The 18,330-nt window shown below is 32.6% G+C and overlaps 2 protein-coding genes across 2 annotated transcripts; one reads left to right on the top strand and one right to left on the bottom strand.

Moving 5' to 3' along the window:
* Positions 1 to 7,497: 7,497 nt before the first annotated feature.
* Positions 7,498 to 10,773, bottom strand: LOC126719988 (PI-PLC X domain-containing protein At5g67130-like). Its single transcript, XM_050422479.1, has 8 exons — positions 10,681 to 10,773; positions 10,455 to 10,577; positions 9,388 to 9,525; positions 9,019 to 9,117; positions 8,513 to 8,816; positions 7,857 to 8,080; positions 7,676 to 7,762; positions 7,498 to 7,560 (listed from the first exon to the last, which is right to left on the bottom strand). The coding sequence occupies exons 1-8, from the start codon at positions 10,771 to 10,773 to the stop codon at positions 7,498 to 7,500; spliced, it is 1,131 nt and encodes a 376-aa protein (XP_050278436.1).
* A 3,213-nt stretch (positions 10,774 to 13,986) lies between these two features.
* LOC126719050 (cytochrome b5) lies at positions 13,987 to 17,900 on the top strand. The gene is made up of 3 exons (XM_050421596.1): positions 13,987 to 14,201; positions 17,173 to 17,239; positions 17,373 to 17,900. Exons 1-3 carry the CDS (start codon positions 14,115 to 14,117, stop codon positions 17,612 to 17,614), a joined length of 396 nt encoding a protein of 131 aa, XP_050277553.1. The 5' UTR covers positions 13,987 to 14,114; the 3' UTR covers positions 17,615 to 17,900.
* Positions 17,901 to 18,330: the final 430 nt, after the last annotated feature.

Below are 18,330 nucleotides of genomic sequence, written 5' to 3'. Positions count from 1 at the left end.
TGAATTTATAATGCAAATACTGTGCTACAAATGTCCATTGCTTATAACCCCAATCTACAACTACAAAGGTTAAGCTCTTTTGTAGTTGTACTCTGGTTATGTAATATATTATAAACCCAGTTTAAAACACTAGTATTACTATTTTCGTATGTGTTCTAATAAGTATTACTGTTTACTAAAAAATATATATATATTGTGCTATGTTAACCCACTTTTTATTTACCATATATTTGAGGAGAGCTATTTAACCTTTATCCTTGTTTTGGAACTTTGCTGGCTGGTGTTATCAAAAAGAGAAGTTCTATTGCAAATACTAAATTTTAGATGGAGGGAGAGAGAAGGGAAAGTAGAACATTCAATGAGAAAAATATAAAAAAGAAGTGATGTTTTATTTATAACTATTGCCCTAAGAGTTGTGTCTCTAATTTATAATAATAGGCAATTTTTTTATTTTAAGGTGAACGTTTAACTGAAAAGATACAATTGTTGTGTTTTTAACAAGGGAGTCAAGATCGTACTAGAGGCTGTACCGATTTGGCCAGCGGTATGATATGTTTCGGATACCGATCAATACCGGTGTAGCGTTTCTGGTTTACCGCAAAATAATATAAATATAAATATATATATATATATATATATATTTATATATATATTCATAACATTTAAAATAAATAAATTTAGTATCCTTTTAATAATGTTTTTACTAGTATATTTTTTGTAATTACTAATATACTAATTAAGCTTATAAGTTATAAGTAGTAGATAAGAAAATAAAATACAAAATGAAGTTATGGTGATGTCACTGACGTGTCTAGGTAGGGAAGTTGTTAGTTGTCAAAGGTGAAAAAAATTAAATAATATAAAAATTATGGCTTCAAATGAAAGAATCAAGAAACAATAAATGTTTTCTTATCTTTTCACTCATAGATACTGCTGCATTTTTTACTTTTTTCCTCTTCACACATTTCCCTCTCTCTCAGTCACTAACATTCACATCTTTCAATAAGAAAACTATTACTGAGTCTTTTGACATCTTTCAATAAGAAAACAATAAATACATGTCTCTCTCTATCTCAGTCACACGTTTCTCCACACGTTCCTCTCATCTTTTCACTCTTTTCTTCTCCACTTACAATTTCTTCTCCACTTTCAAATTTCAAACGATTTTAGCTCTCTCTTCTTAACTTTGTCTTTTGAGCTTTCAGTTTTGTCTCATTTCTCTCGTTCATATTGCTGCTTGTGTCATCGTCCATCACCACTCAAGATTTAGTGAGAGGCCGTTGGCTTTAGTGAAAAAAGAGACGGTGAGTGCATGAGGTTATTCTAACTTCATTTTGAAAAGCTATTGTGCATTTTTCTTTCATTTTTCTCTTTCTTTCTGCTGGGTTTTCTTAGCTTACTTAGTTTTTCACCATCCTGCCCTTGAAAAATGTCAAAATTAACAAACAAACAAAAAAAAGTTTTTCAAGTTTCGGCTCGGTATCCATTTACCAGCTGGAACGGTCAGATTTCGCCAGTACGAGGCCGGTACGGCTGGTATTTTTTCCGATACAAAACATAGGGGTATTTTGTACCAGATTGCAGGACAATACGATATATACCGGCCATACCGGCTGGTACAGTACGAAATTGATTTCCTTGGTTTTTAATCATAGACGTGGCATTAATTTATGTAGCCACGTGGTGCAATGAGAATGAGTCAACAAAAAGTGAAATGTTTCGACTATTAGTTGTTATATAGATATAAATATATAAATTATATAGATATATAGACTAGTGTATAACTTGTGCATATGCACAGTACAATTAAAAAAAAATCATAATTACATATATATCTAGTGTAATAGTTACACATTTTTAAGCCATAGATATATACATAAGTTTTACTTCTTCTTTTTATGGATATACACATGAGTTTACTTTTTTTATTGGGTTTGTGATGTTTTATTTATATTAGCTTGTAACCCCATACATATGCATGGATATACTTAAGATATACATTAAAATGCATAGTATAATTTCTACATATATAATTTAAATACTATTGATAGTCATTCTTATATTTTTTTTTTAATTTTTTTAAAAAGTCTTGTAAGAATATTATTAGGTATAAAATGTAAAATTTCTGTATTTGTTTATTATTTTAATGTTTTAAAAAGTCTTGTAAGAATACTATTTTAATTTTTTATTACTTCTTAATTTTTGTTATTATGAAGCACTTTTTTTCTTCTTTTTTATAGTTCATTACTTCTAGATTCTTTGGTTTTTGTATTTAATAACTCACTTAGATGAATATTTATGATGTGGTCCCACATTTGTCTCCAAAATTAAAAAAATAAAACCCCCTCAAAAAATAATTAATTCAGGACACGAGGCAAAATTGGACTTCAATTATAGAATTTAATCGGATTTTCTCTCAGTTTTGGCTATATATATATAGACTAGTGTGTAACCCTATGCTTATGTACGAATACAATTTAAAACAATAACAATTACATAGTTCAAATCATACATTTTTTAAAAAAAGATGTTCAAATTACACATGATATTATCTTACACCTTGTTTAAACCATACATTTCTAAAATATGTAATGATTTCTCATTATATATATATGATTTAGAATTTAATTGAATTTAGACTCTTCGATTTTTGCGCCCAATAATTCACTTGCTACAAAAATTAAAAAATTTGATAGAGACGTAGTGCAAAATTGGACTCTAATTGAAATCCAATTTGGAATCTAATTAGATATGAACTATTCGATTTTTACAGTAAATAATTCACTTGGCACAAAAATTTAAAAATAGATAAGACATGTGGCACAAAATTGAGAATCCAATTGAATTTTCTCTAAGATTTGGCTATATATATATATATATATATATAGATTAGTATGTAACCCCGTGCATTTGCACAGGTACAATTAAAAAAAATTCACAATTATATGATTCAAATTAAACTTTTTTTTAAAAGAGGTTCAAACTATACATGGAATTTGCTTACATATTTTTTAAACCATATATTTTAATTGGTTTTAGGCTCTTAAGTTTTTGCACCCAATAATTCACTTACATAAAATTAAAAAACTTAGATGGACACGTGACGAAAAATTGGACTTCAATTGAAATCTAATTTAGAATCTAATCAGATTTAGACTCTTTGATTTTAAAACTCAATAATTCACTTGACACTAAATTAAAAATTAAATGGGACACATGGCATAAAATTGAAAATCCAATTAAAATCTAATTGGATTTTCTCTAAGCTTTGGCTATATATATATTTATATATATATAGAGAGAGAGAGAGAGAGAGAGAGAGAGAGAGAGAGTAACATCTCAAGCAATGTTCATCTCAAGCAATGTTCTCTATTAGAATAAGTGGGCCTTTATCCATCTTTGCCATCCAAATGTGAACCGAAACCTAGGTATGGAAATAGCCAAATAGGTCTAGGTTTAGGCTTAGGCTTGCTCAAAGTTTGTTTAAGTGTAAGTTTGAATCGAGTGTTTTGCTGGAATTTACTATGTAAAACTGCAACGCTCAATCGATCGAGAATTGCAGCCCAGAAAATTATGCAAAAGTTTCAAATGCAACCCAAGCCCATATGACATGTAGGATTAAGTGTTTCACTCCTAGTATAAAAGGAAAAACCCTAACTACGTTTTAGAAGTCCTTGTTGAGTTGTGTGTTGAGTCTTTTGTGAGATCTGAGAGGTTTGTACCTTCAAACACACACATAGAGCTATCAAGATCAAGATTCACGTCAAAAACTTGATGGTTGTTTTAGTTGCTGCATAAAAGACATTCAAAGAACAACAAAACCTTTGAGAGGAGTCTCAAAGTCACAAGAAAGAAGTAGTCCGTGGATTCGGAACTTGCACAGAGTCGTGTCAGTAAGTTCTACGTGTAGTAGCATTAGGATGTAAGTGGTCTAAGTCCTTTTGTAAATTTCAATTATTTCTATAGTGGATTTGTTTTTACTTTGAGGATAGCTAGATTAAATCCTCCTCATATTTTTTACCTATTTGGTTTTCCTAGGTCATCATATCATTGTGTTTTTTATTTTCCACTGCTTTACATGATATGACTTTATTTTTTTAACCTAGATTTGAATAATAAACCTAAGTATTCACTTGGTTAATTAATCAGGTTAAACAATCTAGTTTATAGGGATCTAAAATCTAACAAGTGGTATCAAAGCAGGTTAGCTTTTGTGTTAGATCTCTTGATCTAAGAATTAATCCTTGACCCCTGTTGTCATGGAACACAGTCACTCTCTTGTGATCCATCCACACTTTGATGGGAATAACTATGCCTATTGGAAGGTTAGAATGAAAGCCTTCTTGAAATCTATAGATGAGAGAGTGTGGAACTCCGTTGAATATGAATGGGAGAAACTGGCTACTCCTATTAGTGAGTGGTCAACATCCCAAAAAGAAGCAGCCACTTTTAATAGCAAAGCTATGAATGCTATTTTTAATGTTGTTTCTATGGATGAGTTTAGGAGAATCTTAAATGTTGAGGTTGCTCACACTGCTTGGAAAATTCTCCAAACTGTGCATGAAGGCACAAAGGTAGTTAAAATAAACAAGTTGCAGCAATTGACAACTAGGTTTGAAAACATTAGAATGTCTAAGGATGAAAGTTTTGATAAATTCTATGCTAAACTAAATGATATTGTTAATTTTGCATATAATTTGGGTGAAATTTATGATCAACCTAAGATAGTTAGAAAGATTCTTAGATCCTTAACTGAGGACTTTAGATCTAAAGTAACTGCCATTACTAAAAGCAAGGATGTGGACTCCATCCCTATTGATGAGCTTGTAGCATCTCTACAATCCTATGAGTTAGACCTACCGAAAACTAACATATCCAAATCAATGGCTCTCAAGTCAGTTGATGATAATGGATTTGATGATGAACTCTTTTCTACAGAGATTGCATATCTTGCCAAGAACTTTAGAAACTTTCTCAGGAATAACAATAGAAGGACAAGAGGTAAAAACAATGCTGAACCTAAGAACTCTAAGAAAAATGAACCAACTAAAATCAATAATACTAAAAAATCAAAAGAAAAAGTTGGTCAATCTTCTAGTAATTCTATAGGTCATGTGAAATTAGAATATCCAACATTCTTGAGAACAAAGGGTAAAGTTATGGCTGTAACCTTAGTGATGGTAAAGTTTCTGATCATGAGTCTAGAAGTGATGAAGATGGAAACTTCTTTACTTTCACAACTACTGCTGTAGTTAATAAAAGTGATTTGGTTGAAGAGAACCCTTCTAATGGGAAACTCTCTGAGAGTGTTGACTTGCAAGAAACTTATAACAAGTTATGCAAGATTGTTGCAAAGGATGCAATGAATGTCGATTTATGGCTAAAGAAGATAGCCATTCTTGAACAAGAAAAGAAAAACTTGTTGCTAAATTTGTTTGATGCTAATGAACTGGTAAATAAGGTGAAGGCTGACAAATCAAATGTTGAGTATTCAGAATTCTCCCTTAGAAAAATCAGGTTTAGGTTTTGTTCATAGCATCACTGAGTTTGAAACTCGTTCCACAAACTTTGTTCCTTCTTTTGAACCATCTAAGATAGAAGTTGTAAAGCCAAAAGAAGAAGTTCATGCTCCTAGGAAGATTAGGTAGATCTTAAAGAGTCTAAGCCTAAGAGTCCTAACTTCCCTAAGGGTAAAAAGCATGATAGACCTTTGTAGGTTTGTCATTTTTGTGGAAAGACTGGGCATACATGCCCAAATTGTTTCAAGTTGCAAGCTGCTAAGCGAACAACTAAGCAAAAAATACATGTGCCTCAAGCACAAGATCCTATGGTATTTATTGGTGAATTGGTAAAGACTTTGAACCTTTATACTAATGCTGAAGTTTCTCATCATTCTAATCTGAATAATAACTCTAGAACCAAAGTTGCACCTAAGAGGTTATGGATGCAAAAAGCTTAATCTAATTGAGTCTTTCTAACATGGTTCTTGCGCTTTATCTCTAAATCTTTTGTGACCATTTTTTCCTTTTTTTTTTTTTTTTTGCATTACATTACATTCATGCATTTCATATTAGGTAGTTTTTGTTTTCATAAAATAAATAAATAAATAAGGGAAGGAAAGAGGAAAGTGGAAGGATGTGTTTTGTATTACACATCATGGATGTGTAGTTAAGGTTGGCCATATTATCTTTGCATAGCATGCTTGTGTACCTTGTTTAGCTTAGATGAGCTTATTTTTCTGCACTTTGCTAGTATTAACTATGTAGTGCATGTTTGTATGAGTGTTTATATTTTTTGATCATATGCTCTTAATTTTGAAGTCACATGCTTTTGATTGTAAAGACTAAAAAATCCTAAGAGAAATACATAAATAACCACCTCACCACTATTTACTAGCCAATCATGAATACCTTAGTGCATATTATAAGATTTTGTGCTCGAGAAAATGTAGTACACGCACAAAAAGAAAAAAAAAGTGTAGCCTCAAAATAAATTTTTTTTTTTTTTAAAAAAAAGTCTGTATACAATAAGGCTAAAAAAAAAATGCATGATTGCAAGCTTATTTTGTAGGAAATGTGGGAGTTATATGATGTAACTTTTTAGGTGATGGTCACTTTCAAATTTATATTATGAATAATGTAGAAACTGTAATTGATTACTATCTACATATCACCTCACATGTATCTCATGTTGTTACTACTTGCATACACTTCACAAGTTATTTGTGCTAAACTTAGCACATGAAATTGTGTGTGAATTTGGTTTGACCATCCAAGATTATATATTCTATGATTTTGATACAAAATATGTTCAGGGTTGAAAATTTTGGGGTAAGAGTTTGAAAATCTTGTTTTGAATAAAGGCAGCCAAAATTTGGAGTAAGGCTTTTATTTAGTGCTTCAGTGTACTGGATGGAACACGAAAGTAACATGTGACCATTTTTGAACACCTATAATTTCCATGTTGGATCCAAAGCATTGGAACACTCAGATGCAACCCAAACTCGCTCTTATGTATTGGTTATTCAAGTCAAATGAGTTCTAAGTTACCCCCCAACAAAGGTTTCAAGATGTTATTTGAAATTTATTATTCATCTTGTTGGAGCAAGAGAGCCTCTGCTTTTTTCCTCCTTTCTTTATTTCTCACAAATTTATGTCTTTATAGAACTTCACTCAAGCAAACTAATCGAATTCTTTTAATTCCAAATCCTTGAATTTGGTCTGTCTGGGCTTAATTTATATGGGAACATAGCCAACCATAACTGAACAAGGTGAAATTAGCAATTTATTATTCCAACATAAATACTACCCATCATGCAGCTTAATTTACATGGGAACATAGCCAACCATAATTGAACAAGGTGAAGTAACCAATTTATTATTCCAACATAAATACTACCCATCATGCCCTCTCACCAGACCTCCTAACGTACATGCCACCCCACCATGTAGTTACACAAGGATTCTCATTATTATAGGGTCAAAATTACTTCAAAGCTCAAATCGCCATTTTAGAATTCTGTATTGGTTCCTTTGGATTGCACGTTGTCAACGATCCAGGCTGCAAGAAAAATTGAAAATAAGTGTCTCTTCTTACTCCTAGACATATGAACCATGCTAGTATCTATTATGTATGTATTGCATACTGCAATCAAGTTGAGTAAAAGACATCTTACCGCGCATTCATTCACATCATTGCAGCCACACAATAGCTTCCCATTCAATCTGTCTACAGCTTGAAATGCTCCTCTACCATCACTCCTCTGCATCAATATACAATAACTATAACAATAATCCCAAACCAAACTTCATGTTCCTATAGGAGAAACCCCCATGATGGAAAAATAATAGCTTTACCTTGTAGAAGTCAACAGCAATAAAGTTAGCCCATCGGTTACCAGCTGCTCCATAACATGTTTGAAGCATATTAAGGAGCTCTGGTGAATTATCTTCACACGAGCTTTTCATAATTGGAACTGACTTATAGTAATTTACCAGAACCAAAGACTTAGTTTTGTCATTGAGTGCTGCTGACTCCGCACGGTTAGGACAGCTTCCTGAATTCATTGCATCATCCCCATCTGCAAATCTTAAAACAAAAGAAACTCAAAATTCATAGCACTATCAATATTAAATAGAAAGAATGCTTCACTGTACATATATTAAGGAGCATCATCCAATTGTTATGTTCTTCATGTAGACTGAATTCCAATTTTGATCCTTATGTTTGGGGTGTTTTCATTTTGGATGAGCAGTAGCCAGTAGGATGAAATTAAGCTTTTTATTCAGCTTATGTACTTATACTTTTAAAGCTTTATTTTTTATTTTTGGTGTAACTGTACTTTTACCCATTTTTTTATTATTTAATTTTTTTCATTTTTATCCTTTATGTTGAAAACAGACATGGGGGATGAAAATAAAAAATTTTAAAGAGTGCAATTTAAATCTGACATAAAATGTGTTTAATGGAACATCATGTTGTTTCTGTTCTTGACATAAAGCAGGGGACTTACACATATTTTCGACCATATAGTTCCATTGATAAGCTATTCCTTCGCTTTCTTGCTTTTTTCTCTCTGTGGTGAAGACAATAAGCCTTTGATTATTAGCTACCATGTCTTTGACAAGAGGCCAATCTTGACCATTTTGAGGCATGTTTGACACTGGAAACCAGTACTTCATCAAACCAGAAGCATTAAAAACCTTTGTTAATCCATTTGGGGATTCTACATAGTCTTCCAAAATTAGGGTCACAATTTCTGATGGATTTGCTGCTAAGAAGGCTTCTACTTCCTTCAAAGTGTCTATAGCAGGGCTCTGTGAAAAGCAAAGAGTCGAAACCAGCATTATTGTTACCATAAATTAGTTCATTGAAACATTATAAACCATTTTACTCTTTTATACTTAGTACAAGCTATCAACTCTCTATGTAAATTTGTAATCATATCACCAAATTTTCTTCTGTAGAGCATAATTTAAATTATATTGTGCTTGTAAGTAGGGTTTATGAATTGCTTACAAAGGCAGTAAAGTCATTACATTCCCCTTCAAATGAATGGCACAACCAAATGTCATCCTCGAAGTCATATGTGTCCAACATTAAGGCTCGAACTCCATCCTGGAAAAAGACAATTGTCAGTTATATATGAAGTACAAGTAAGTTATCAAAGGGTAGAACTTAGGTACAGTTTCTTAAGTGCTTCAATTAAATTTAAACACATAATTGCATTGACCGATATGGCACAAACAACGTTACCTTTCCGAAGGAAAATTAAAGTCAATGCAGCCATATGTTTAAATTTAATTGGAGAACCTTAGGCACAATGCTTGAGGAATTATACCCAAGTTTTACTCTTTATCAAAACAATCTATGAATGTATGGACTCACATTTAGTTGTTGTGTGATACTGTCTTCTTGATTTGGCAATGCAAGTCGAGGAATCCCGGTATGGGATGGTTCTCCATCAAAGGCAAAAGAATTGTGGGTTGTCAAATATGCATATTTGTTGAAAGCTAAAGAATTGTTCTGTTGCAAATTAAGCTGGTTAGTGTGTTTTATTTTAAAGTGAGAATAGTATGACTGGAAATAAAGTTTGAACTTCATGAAAAGCCACCATCCTAAATTTCAAGTAGTGACTAGTATTTCTTTACCGGCCTATTGAATAAGATACATCTATGTTCATCCCAATTCAAAATTCAACAATTAGTAAGAATTGCTTATTTATAGTACACCTTATTTGCATAATGTGAAACAAAAAGCTAAAAATTAGCTTATTTCTAAAAAACTAAAAGTTAGATTATTTGAATAAAATTGAGATTAAAAGTAGCGTAGGACAAATAGTAGATAATTTAAGCAAAAAGCAAATTTTATTTGGTTGCCAAATACACATAGACTAATCATTGATCTTTTAATCAATTGCTAAGGTTTTCCTCTTCATTTTGCCTTCTCTTCAAAGTTTTCGATGATCAATGTAGTGTTGTTCAAAAGACAACAATTAGTGAATCAAATACATAGAACCAATAACATGGATTTGGATTTCCAATAGTTTGCAATCACAAAGAGAGATCAACAACATAAAAAAGTCTACAAAATCTTCATATAGAATGAGATTCAAAATTAGTTATTGACAGCCTTTTTTTGTGAGAGGAAAGTTATTGAAAACCTTGTAATCAAAATGAGTATGGTTTGAAAGATAGCTGATATAACCATTTTGAAATACTTTACATTTATAGAGAATAAAATAAAGTAGCTGATTTTTAGTTGTTTTTGGGATTGAGATTTATTGACAGAGAATGGTATATATTTCAAAATTTTCTACTGATTTTTTTTTTGGTTTACAACGTGTGGGGAGTAAGGAGATTTGAATTTAGGTTCTCTTCTATTGGATAACCGAACAATTTCACTGAGATACAAGACGCTTGACAAATTTTTACTTTAAGAAGGAGAGAGAGTACCAGCAGCTTGAATTGGTCTGTAAAGGTTGATCTTATACATCTTTCATTATCAAATCTCGTAGGACAAGCGCCACACAATAGGCCAGCCGCACAATCTGCAGTTGATGAGCATTCCTCTAGGAGCTGCTATAACAGAAAAATACAACAACATTAGCTGAAATTATGCATAAATTTATGTCACTTTTTGTGCAATGATACTATATATCATGGAATAAAGAGTTAAGACCTTGCATCCTCCATTGGAACAAGCATCAATAATGGCAGTAACACTGAGAAGAACTGAAATTATAACCAAGGGAATGTTTCCCAAGGGACCCATTTTGGAGCGGGTCTGGCTTACCTCCCGTACTTTTTTAACTGGACATGTCCCTTTGTTTTAAATATACAATGACAAGTGGTAACGAGTTTTAATCCTCACATTTTATTTAGTTATTAGTGGATAATGTGATAATTTCTCATTAAAACAAAAGGAAATTCCTTTAAAAAAAGTATTGAAGATAAGCCCAACTAAGCAACAGCAAAATATTGAAAGAATATTATGTAACTGATTTACCGACATTTTATAATTGATTGTGTCCAATATTCCATGTTAGGTAAAAAATGGCCGATATTCAATGAAGAGTTTGAAATTACACTTTTTTTTTGATAAGTAAGTTTGAAATTACACTTGGGTGGCTAAAAAGTTGCTAAGTCAGACTGTCAGACGCAAAAATAGTAACATGACCAAAAAAAAACATAGAAATCTTAACATCACAATGCCAATATGGAAATCTTTTTTTTTTCTCCAGAAACAATATTCAATTTATAATTGGATTCTCAAAGGTAATTAAAGTTATTGGATTAATGATAATTTGTAGCCACCATGGTCCATGGAAAAGATGATTTATTAGATTCTTATCTATGGTCTAATAATCTGTTCTACCATAAAGTAGTGGAACATTGGAAACTCTATATATGATGATCTATGGTCAAATAATCTGTCCTACCACAGCCTGCCTCAAACTATCTTGGAGGTCTGTGTGGCAGATGGCTATCTTTGTTAGTCTTTTCCTCTTTCAATAAAGATTGAAGTTTATCAAAAAAATAAATAACCTGTCCTACCATAAATTGGTGGAACATTGGAAACTCTGTATATTTTTTTTTTGGTAAAAGGAAACTCTGTAAATGGTTACATACTAATGTCTACATATTAATGTCTACTTTATTATCAAAAAGGTATTAATGTCCACTAGCCATTTCTATCAAAATTGTTAACCAAATTGAGTAAATATCTTCTCAAAAAAAAAAAAAAAATTGAAAAAAGGAAAAGTAAAAATGAATATTGTTATTAAGTAATGGACAAAGTTTAGCTACAAGAGTAACAAGATTGGTTGTAGCCTAAATCCACCATCAGATTACATCTTCTTTTTATATCCTCCATACTTACAAAATTTCAAGAAAATTAAAGATCAATAACTATGTCATCAATAAAATTTTTAAATTGCAAATTTTTGTAATTGAAAATTATGCATAAAATATAAGCTTATAGATCATATAGTAAATAAAATCTGATTAACACAAAATTTGACATGTGTATTAAGAGCATAATGAACATGCAATTCAAATATTAAAATTTCAAAATATGTAGTAATATTTATTTTATTGAGTGAGTTTTTAGCCTTAAATTACAATCAATTTTATTGCTAAACTTTGTCCTTAAGTAATACATGTCCAAAACTCTGATAGGAAAAATATTAAATACCCCAAACATGGGTCACACAACTACTCGCACCATAAAATAATAAATTAATTAATAGGATTCATTTCCCTGAAATGGTTCATATTTTTCTAACTATTTTTATTATGCATTTATTTTTCTAATTTATTTTGGTACAATTAAAATTTTCAAATTTCAAAGTTATTATTCAAATTCTCATTCTCTTAAGGAGATTATTATGATAATCAAAATTTATTATATAATTACAATTGATATTACTTAAATAATTAATAGTATTCTTAACCCAAACTTGTATTTTGCCATGCTTAAGTAGGTACACCAAAATTGGACCAAAGTGATCTAAAATGGACCAAATCAAATGAATAGACCGTATGGACCAAAGTGGACTGTATAGAGCTAAGCTGACCGCATGGACCACATAGAGCTAAGTGGACCGTATGGATGAAATTGGACTGAATAGACCAAACTGGAAAGAATGGACCAAGTTGGACTGAATAGAGCTAAGTGGACCATATAGACTAAATTGGACCGAATAAAGAATGGACCAAATTGGATCGAATAGACCTAAGTGGACCGTATGGACTAAATTGGACGGAATAGATCGAAGTGGACTGAATGGACCAAATGGTTCAAATTGGACTGAAGTAGATGAAATTGGACAAAATATACTAAACATGACCGAATTGACCAAAGTAGACCGAATGGGCCGAATTGGACTGAATTGACTGAAGTAGACCGAATGGACCTAATTGAATTAAAGTGGGATGAAGTAGACTGAATTGGACCAAAATTGATTGAAGTGGACTAAAGTAGACTGAACCGAATCAAATTGATGAGTGGACCAAAATGGATTGAATGTCGATCTGTTATTAACATAGCCAAGATTGTGTTCGATATAAATTCAATTCTTACTTCCAAAATAATCAAGTATTAACTTAAACAAAAATCAAACCAAAACTCTGAGAGAGAGAGAGAGAGAGAGAGAGAGAGAGAGAGAGAGAGAGAGAGAGAGAGAGAGAGAGAGAGAGAGAGAGAGAGAGAGAGAGTACTTGGTCAGAGCAAGCCGCCCCATTCTATTACCAAACATAATTGGGAGAAGCTCATCCGAAACTAGAGCTAGAAATGCCTTATTTCATTTCGTGAACTAAAAAATACAACACCAAAATATATGAACCCAAAATAGAGTTTTAAAAATTACAATGATTCATCAATATAAAGTAAAGTTGTAAAAAAGAGAAAAAAAATGAAGAGGGAGAGAGAGAATAATAAGAAACTTATAGAAAATAATACATTTTTTAAAGTCTATTGAACCCACCATTCAAATATCCCAAAATGGAGGATCAAGCTTCCTCTTTTTTTTTTTCTTTTTTTTTTATCCTATTATTTCATCTCACTTGCTTTTTCGGATTTTTTTTTTTTTTTTTTACTTATGAGACTGATTTATGAGAAAAATAATCTGATGTTTCTGCCATGAAAACCACTTGTTGTGACTTGTAAGTATTTCACTACACGTTCAATAACATAAAAATATCAACTCAACTTATAGAACACTCCCCCCACATATATGAACCTGTCTCACAAGATACTTTTTTCCTTTCGAAACCATGTTTAGATAGTTTCAATATCTTTTTTCCTTTTGAAACTATGTTGGAACGGATGCCATAGATAAAACTCTCTCTCTCAAAAAAAAAAAAATTAAAAAAAAAAAAAAAACTCCAATTAAATGAGTATTTAGGCCATTAAGGTCCAGCCCAATAAAACAGTAACCTCTCCAAATCCAGTCACACATCTGTTCCTATAAAACCCGTTTTTTTTAACACTACCAAACGCAGCCTAATAGAACAGGGCAGGGTGTGAGTCTGTGAGAGAGACACACACGCAGAAGAAATAGGCTTAGAAGTTGACCTGACCAGAAAAACAAAATACCCAACAACCCATCAACGATGCCGACTCTCTCGAAGCTCTATTCAATGCAAGAAGCCTCTGAACACAACACCAAAGATGACTGCTGGGTCGTCATCGATGGCAAAGTACACATCTTTTTTCTCTTTTTTCACTTTTTTTTTATTTGTATGAGCCAGTGGGTTTTTTTTGTCTTTGAAGCTACTAGATTATCTTTATAAAGCTATTTGGGTCCTTTTTTCGCTTTTCAAAATCTTTGCTTTGTGGGTTTATGCTTAACTTTGTTATGAGATCTGTTTTGTTGTTTAAGTTTTAGTCCTTGAGTACAAGTTGCTCTATAGTATGTATAAGTTTCTGAATCTTATGTTTGGAGCTCAAATTTCTTGTGGGTTTTGTTGTTTATAAAGCCCAATAGCCTATAAACTTCATTTCATTACAAGATGTGCACTTGGCAAATCCATCTCAAATAACTCTTTTCATCAATGAATATGTTATTTATTAATCGCTTTAATTGAATTTCTTTATGTTGTAACTTCTCTTTAATTGTATTTTTCACTTTGTCCATGTTAACATTCTCATATCAGCTACACTAAGTTTTAAAAACATGTTTTTTCTTAGTGGCTCTATATTTAGTACTATATCATTGGCTGTTCTTATTGTAATCTTGTAAAACTTTAAATTTTAACTTAATAGGCATTCTACGATCACACAATACTCTTGATACACTTCCTCATATCATCCATCATGCTCTTATCCAATGATTTGCTTCATCTTTGACCTCACTATCCTTATGAATTGTTATTTGTTGATATATGGTACATGTATGTATATTTTAATGTGGGATATATGCGTTTAATGGGACATAAATTCAGTTGAGGGATGTCAATATAGGTGTGGTAGGATTGCATGAGGCTAATGTGGATTGATTTGATGTTTTTTTCTGGAGGTGTCTTTTTAGGACATTTCCTGCTTTGTAATTTCCCATAAAACTGATACAATAGCTTGAAGAATTTGATGATAAATTTTCTACTGCATCTTTTTTTTTTTTTTAATCCTAGAAATAAATGTCTGAAACTATATTTATACTACTCGCAAATGCATGTAGATATGTTTGTTCAACTATCGTTTAAAAAATTGTTAGGCTTACTTGATAAGTATTCTAAGAAGGGATCAAAAAAACTTAATCTAGAGATGTAGATTTGTTGTTATGTTTGTTTGGGATTAGGTGCGTTATGCCAAGGATGGTGGTTGAACTATTGGCTTGTTTGAAGACTTGAAGGCTTATTTCTAGACAATGTAGTGGTGGAAATTGGTTTTTGGTGTTTGTCTTATATACATCCTGTGCAAACCAGTTGTGCCCCATGCGCTTTATAAATGCAATTTATCATCTAATAAAGGGAGCAGAAAGCACAAACTTCTCATTGTGTTGTTTTGATAGGTCATTATGTTGTTTATTCATCACATGTTTCGTTTAGGCCCTTGCCTCAGTATGTATATAGTAAATGAAAATTACATTTTCCCTGTTTTTCTCCTGGATAAATTGATGTGACAGTTGGAAGTTAGGGTTTTGTATGTTATTGAGATGTATATCTAACTTATAGTATGATGCAACTCACTCGCAGAAACAATGCTTGTTACGTTATGTCAAAGTTAAATATACAATTTTATATTGACTAAAGGAACCTTGTACCTCTGATGTTGCTGATTCTTGTTCTGCAAATTCAGAAATCTTGCACCTTGTCACTTTACACCCTGCCTTGAGTAACGAGTGAGGACTCAAATCTATATGAGCTTGGTTATTTTGTTGGCATTATATGCATACTTGTGCAGCAAGTGGTTTCTGGATGAGCTGAGTGTCTCAGTTTTCTGGGTGTAGTAAGCTTTCTATTGACTTCCCCCCTTTATCTTTGGACAGAGAAGTTGCTTTGTTTTCTTTGGAACTTCTGATATGTTTCCACTTGCAAGAAATTCTTAAAACCCCTTGAAGATCTTTCTTGGTGGAAGTTATGAAACTGATAGTTCTAGGCTCCGTTTCATGCCAAATTTGTGTACTGCATGCATAATCTTACTTAGGCCAATATGCACAGTCCTTCAGAACCCCACATATCCAGAACACACATGCGCACTCTCTTTCTCTTGCACTGTGGTTGCTGTACTCTCTCCTCCAGCTTGGTTATGCTGTCATCATTGTAATGTCTAATCTACGTTTTCCTCCTAGAAAAAGGACCTAGAACTATAAACTCTACTTGTAGATGGGGATAGACGTCTTGATCAACCTATGCATATTGTTTCTTTTGCATTGACATTTGTCCCTGTGTCATGCATCATAATGTTATTTAATCTACAGAAAAATAAATCAATCAGAATTTCTTACATAGTAATATAGACAACTTCTTTTCAGTTTCATTGGATGGCTTTTTGCCATTGCTAGAATTGTGTGCCAGTTTATGCTGCCTTTGTAAAGTATAAGTTTTATGGTCTCAAGTAGCCCATGTAAATAACAATATTGGAACATTAATTCTGAAGGTGTGCTAAATCTGACTATGATAGTACTAAAGCTCTCTTTTTATTCAAGGATTACCTTAGTATTGTGCTTGTATATTCTTTTCCCTTTCTCTTCAACCACACCCCCCCCCCCCCCCCCCCCCCCCGGCGCGTTTGTCAATTGTCATTGGAATTCAGGGGTTCATTTTATTGAAACAGTGGTTTTTGATGCAATTTACCCATGAAAAAAATGACAATTCCATAGAATGAAGTGGTGATACCTAATTAACTACACATTATATACATAGTTGTGGTTGATTGGCATGATTATTCTTCTCTGCTGTTGTTTTGTTCTTTACATTTTATATTTGGTCTTTTGCAGCTTCCCTCTGGGGGCTGCACTGTTTTATCGTATTTCCTCTGCTCTCAATAGCATATAAATCAGCTGTGGGTAATAGTTTGTCTCCACTTCAGGGCTGCTTGAGTTTGGGGCACCTAGGTAAATGGTGTCCCATATCTGAAAGTTTTGAATGGTCATTGATGCATATATATTAGTGTCTTACTTCAAATGACTCTCTCTTGATATTTATGTCAAGTGTTTTTTGTCATGCCCAGGTATATGATGTGACAACTTATTTAGATGAGCACCCTGGTGGGGATGATGTAGTCCTTGCTGCTACAGGTATTTTTCTTATACTTCCTAATGGATGATTTCTGATAAAGTTGGACTGAATCATGATATATTCAAGTTAATAAATTAACTACTAATGTTATGGATGGAATTATTGATGTGTTTTGCTTTAATTTCATTAAAGGGAAAGATGCGACAGAGGAATTTGAGGATGCTGGACACAGCAAAAGTGCAAAGGAGCTCATGGAGACCTTTTGCATTGGTGAGCTTGACACAACTTTCATCCCACAACTTGAAATTTCGTCCAAGAAGCAAACAGACTATGCTCAGAAGCTAATGGATTTGACAAAGCAATACTGGGTTGTTCCTGTAGCAGTCGTCAGTGTCTCTGTGGTACTCGGCTTCTTGTACTTGCGTAAGAAGTAATGCAATACAAATTTTCACTGGTTAGCTGCTGTAAGGAGTTGTCACAAATTTTGAAATAATTGAGGATATCAATTTCGGGAATTGGGTATTTGTTCCGCACAAGTTTCTCTGAAATTGTCATAGTTATAAAACTTCACATATTAATAGGGAAGCATGCAGAATGCGATTGTTAGATTGGCATATGGACGATTGAAGACATAGCATGCCGATCCTTTTATATTATAGCACAAAATTTGAATAATTAGATTGATATCAATTAAAGAACTGGTATAATGTTATGATCAAACATGCAGAATGTGTTAATCATTTCAATTGCACCTGAGATAGCCACCATTTTAAATGTGATAGTATGTTTGGTAACCCAAACCTTTTCAAGCTTGCAATTAAGAGCACAAAAGGTCTCATTCTCAGTTCACTTGAGTCCAATTTAAATTGATATGAAGCTCTTATATCACTGTGACTAATTCACAGTTGGGTTTAATCTGAACTTGGGACAAGGGTCCGGTTCTTCCTACAAAAGGACTTATCAACAACCAGAAATTGTTCATAAATCAAGTCCTCTTTGTTTGGAGCTATACATGACAGAACAGCAGCCAACTCGCTGGCCCATCATTATTTTGAGGGCTATGACATTCAAATCTGGCCACAAACAAGCCCCCACCTTTTAAAAAATCAACACAAAGATCACCATATTTTGGGGGGTGGGGGCTGAAAAG

Source organism: Quercus robur, chromosome 3 (genome assembly GCF_932294415.1).
Source record: "Quercus robur chromosome 3, dhQueRobu3.1, whole genome shotgun sequence".
Classification (NCBI taxonomy): domain Eukaryota; kingdom Viridiplantae; phylum Streptophyta; class Magnoliopsida; order Fagales; family Fagaceae; genus Quercus; species Quercus robur.
The sequence above is the reverse complement of the archived record's forward strand: the minus strand, read 5'-3'. Positions and strand labels throughout refer to the sequence as shown.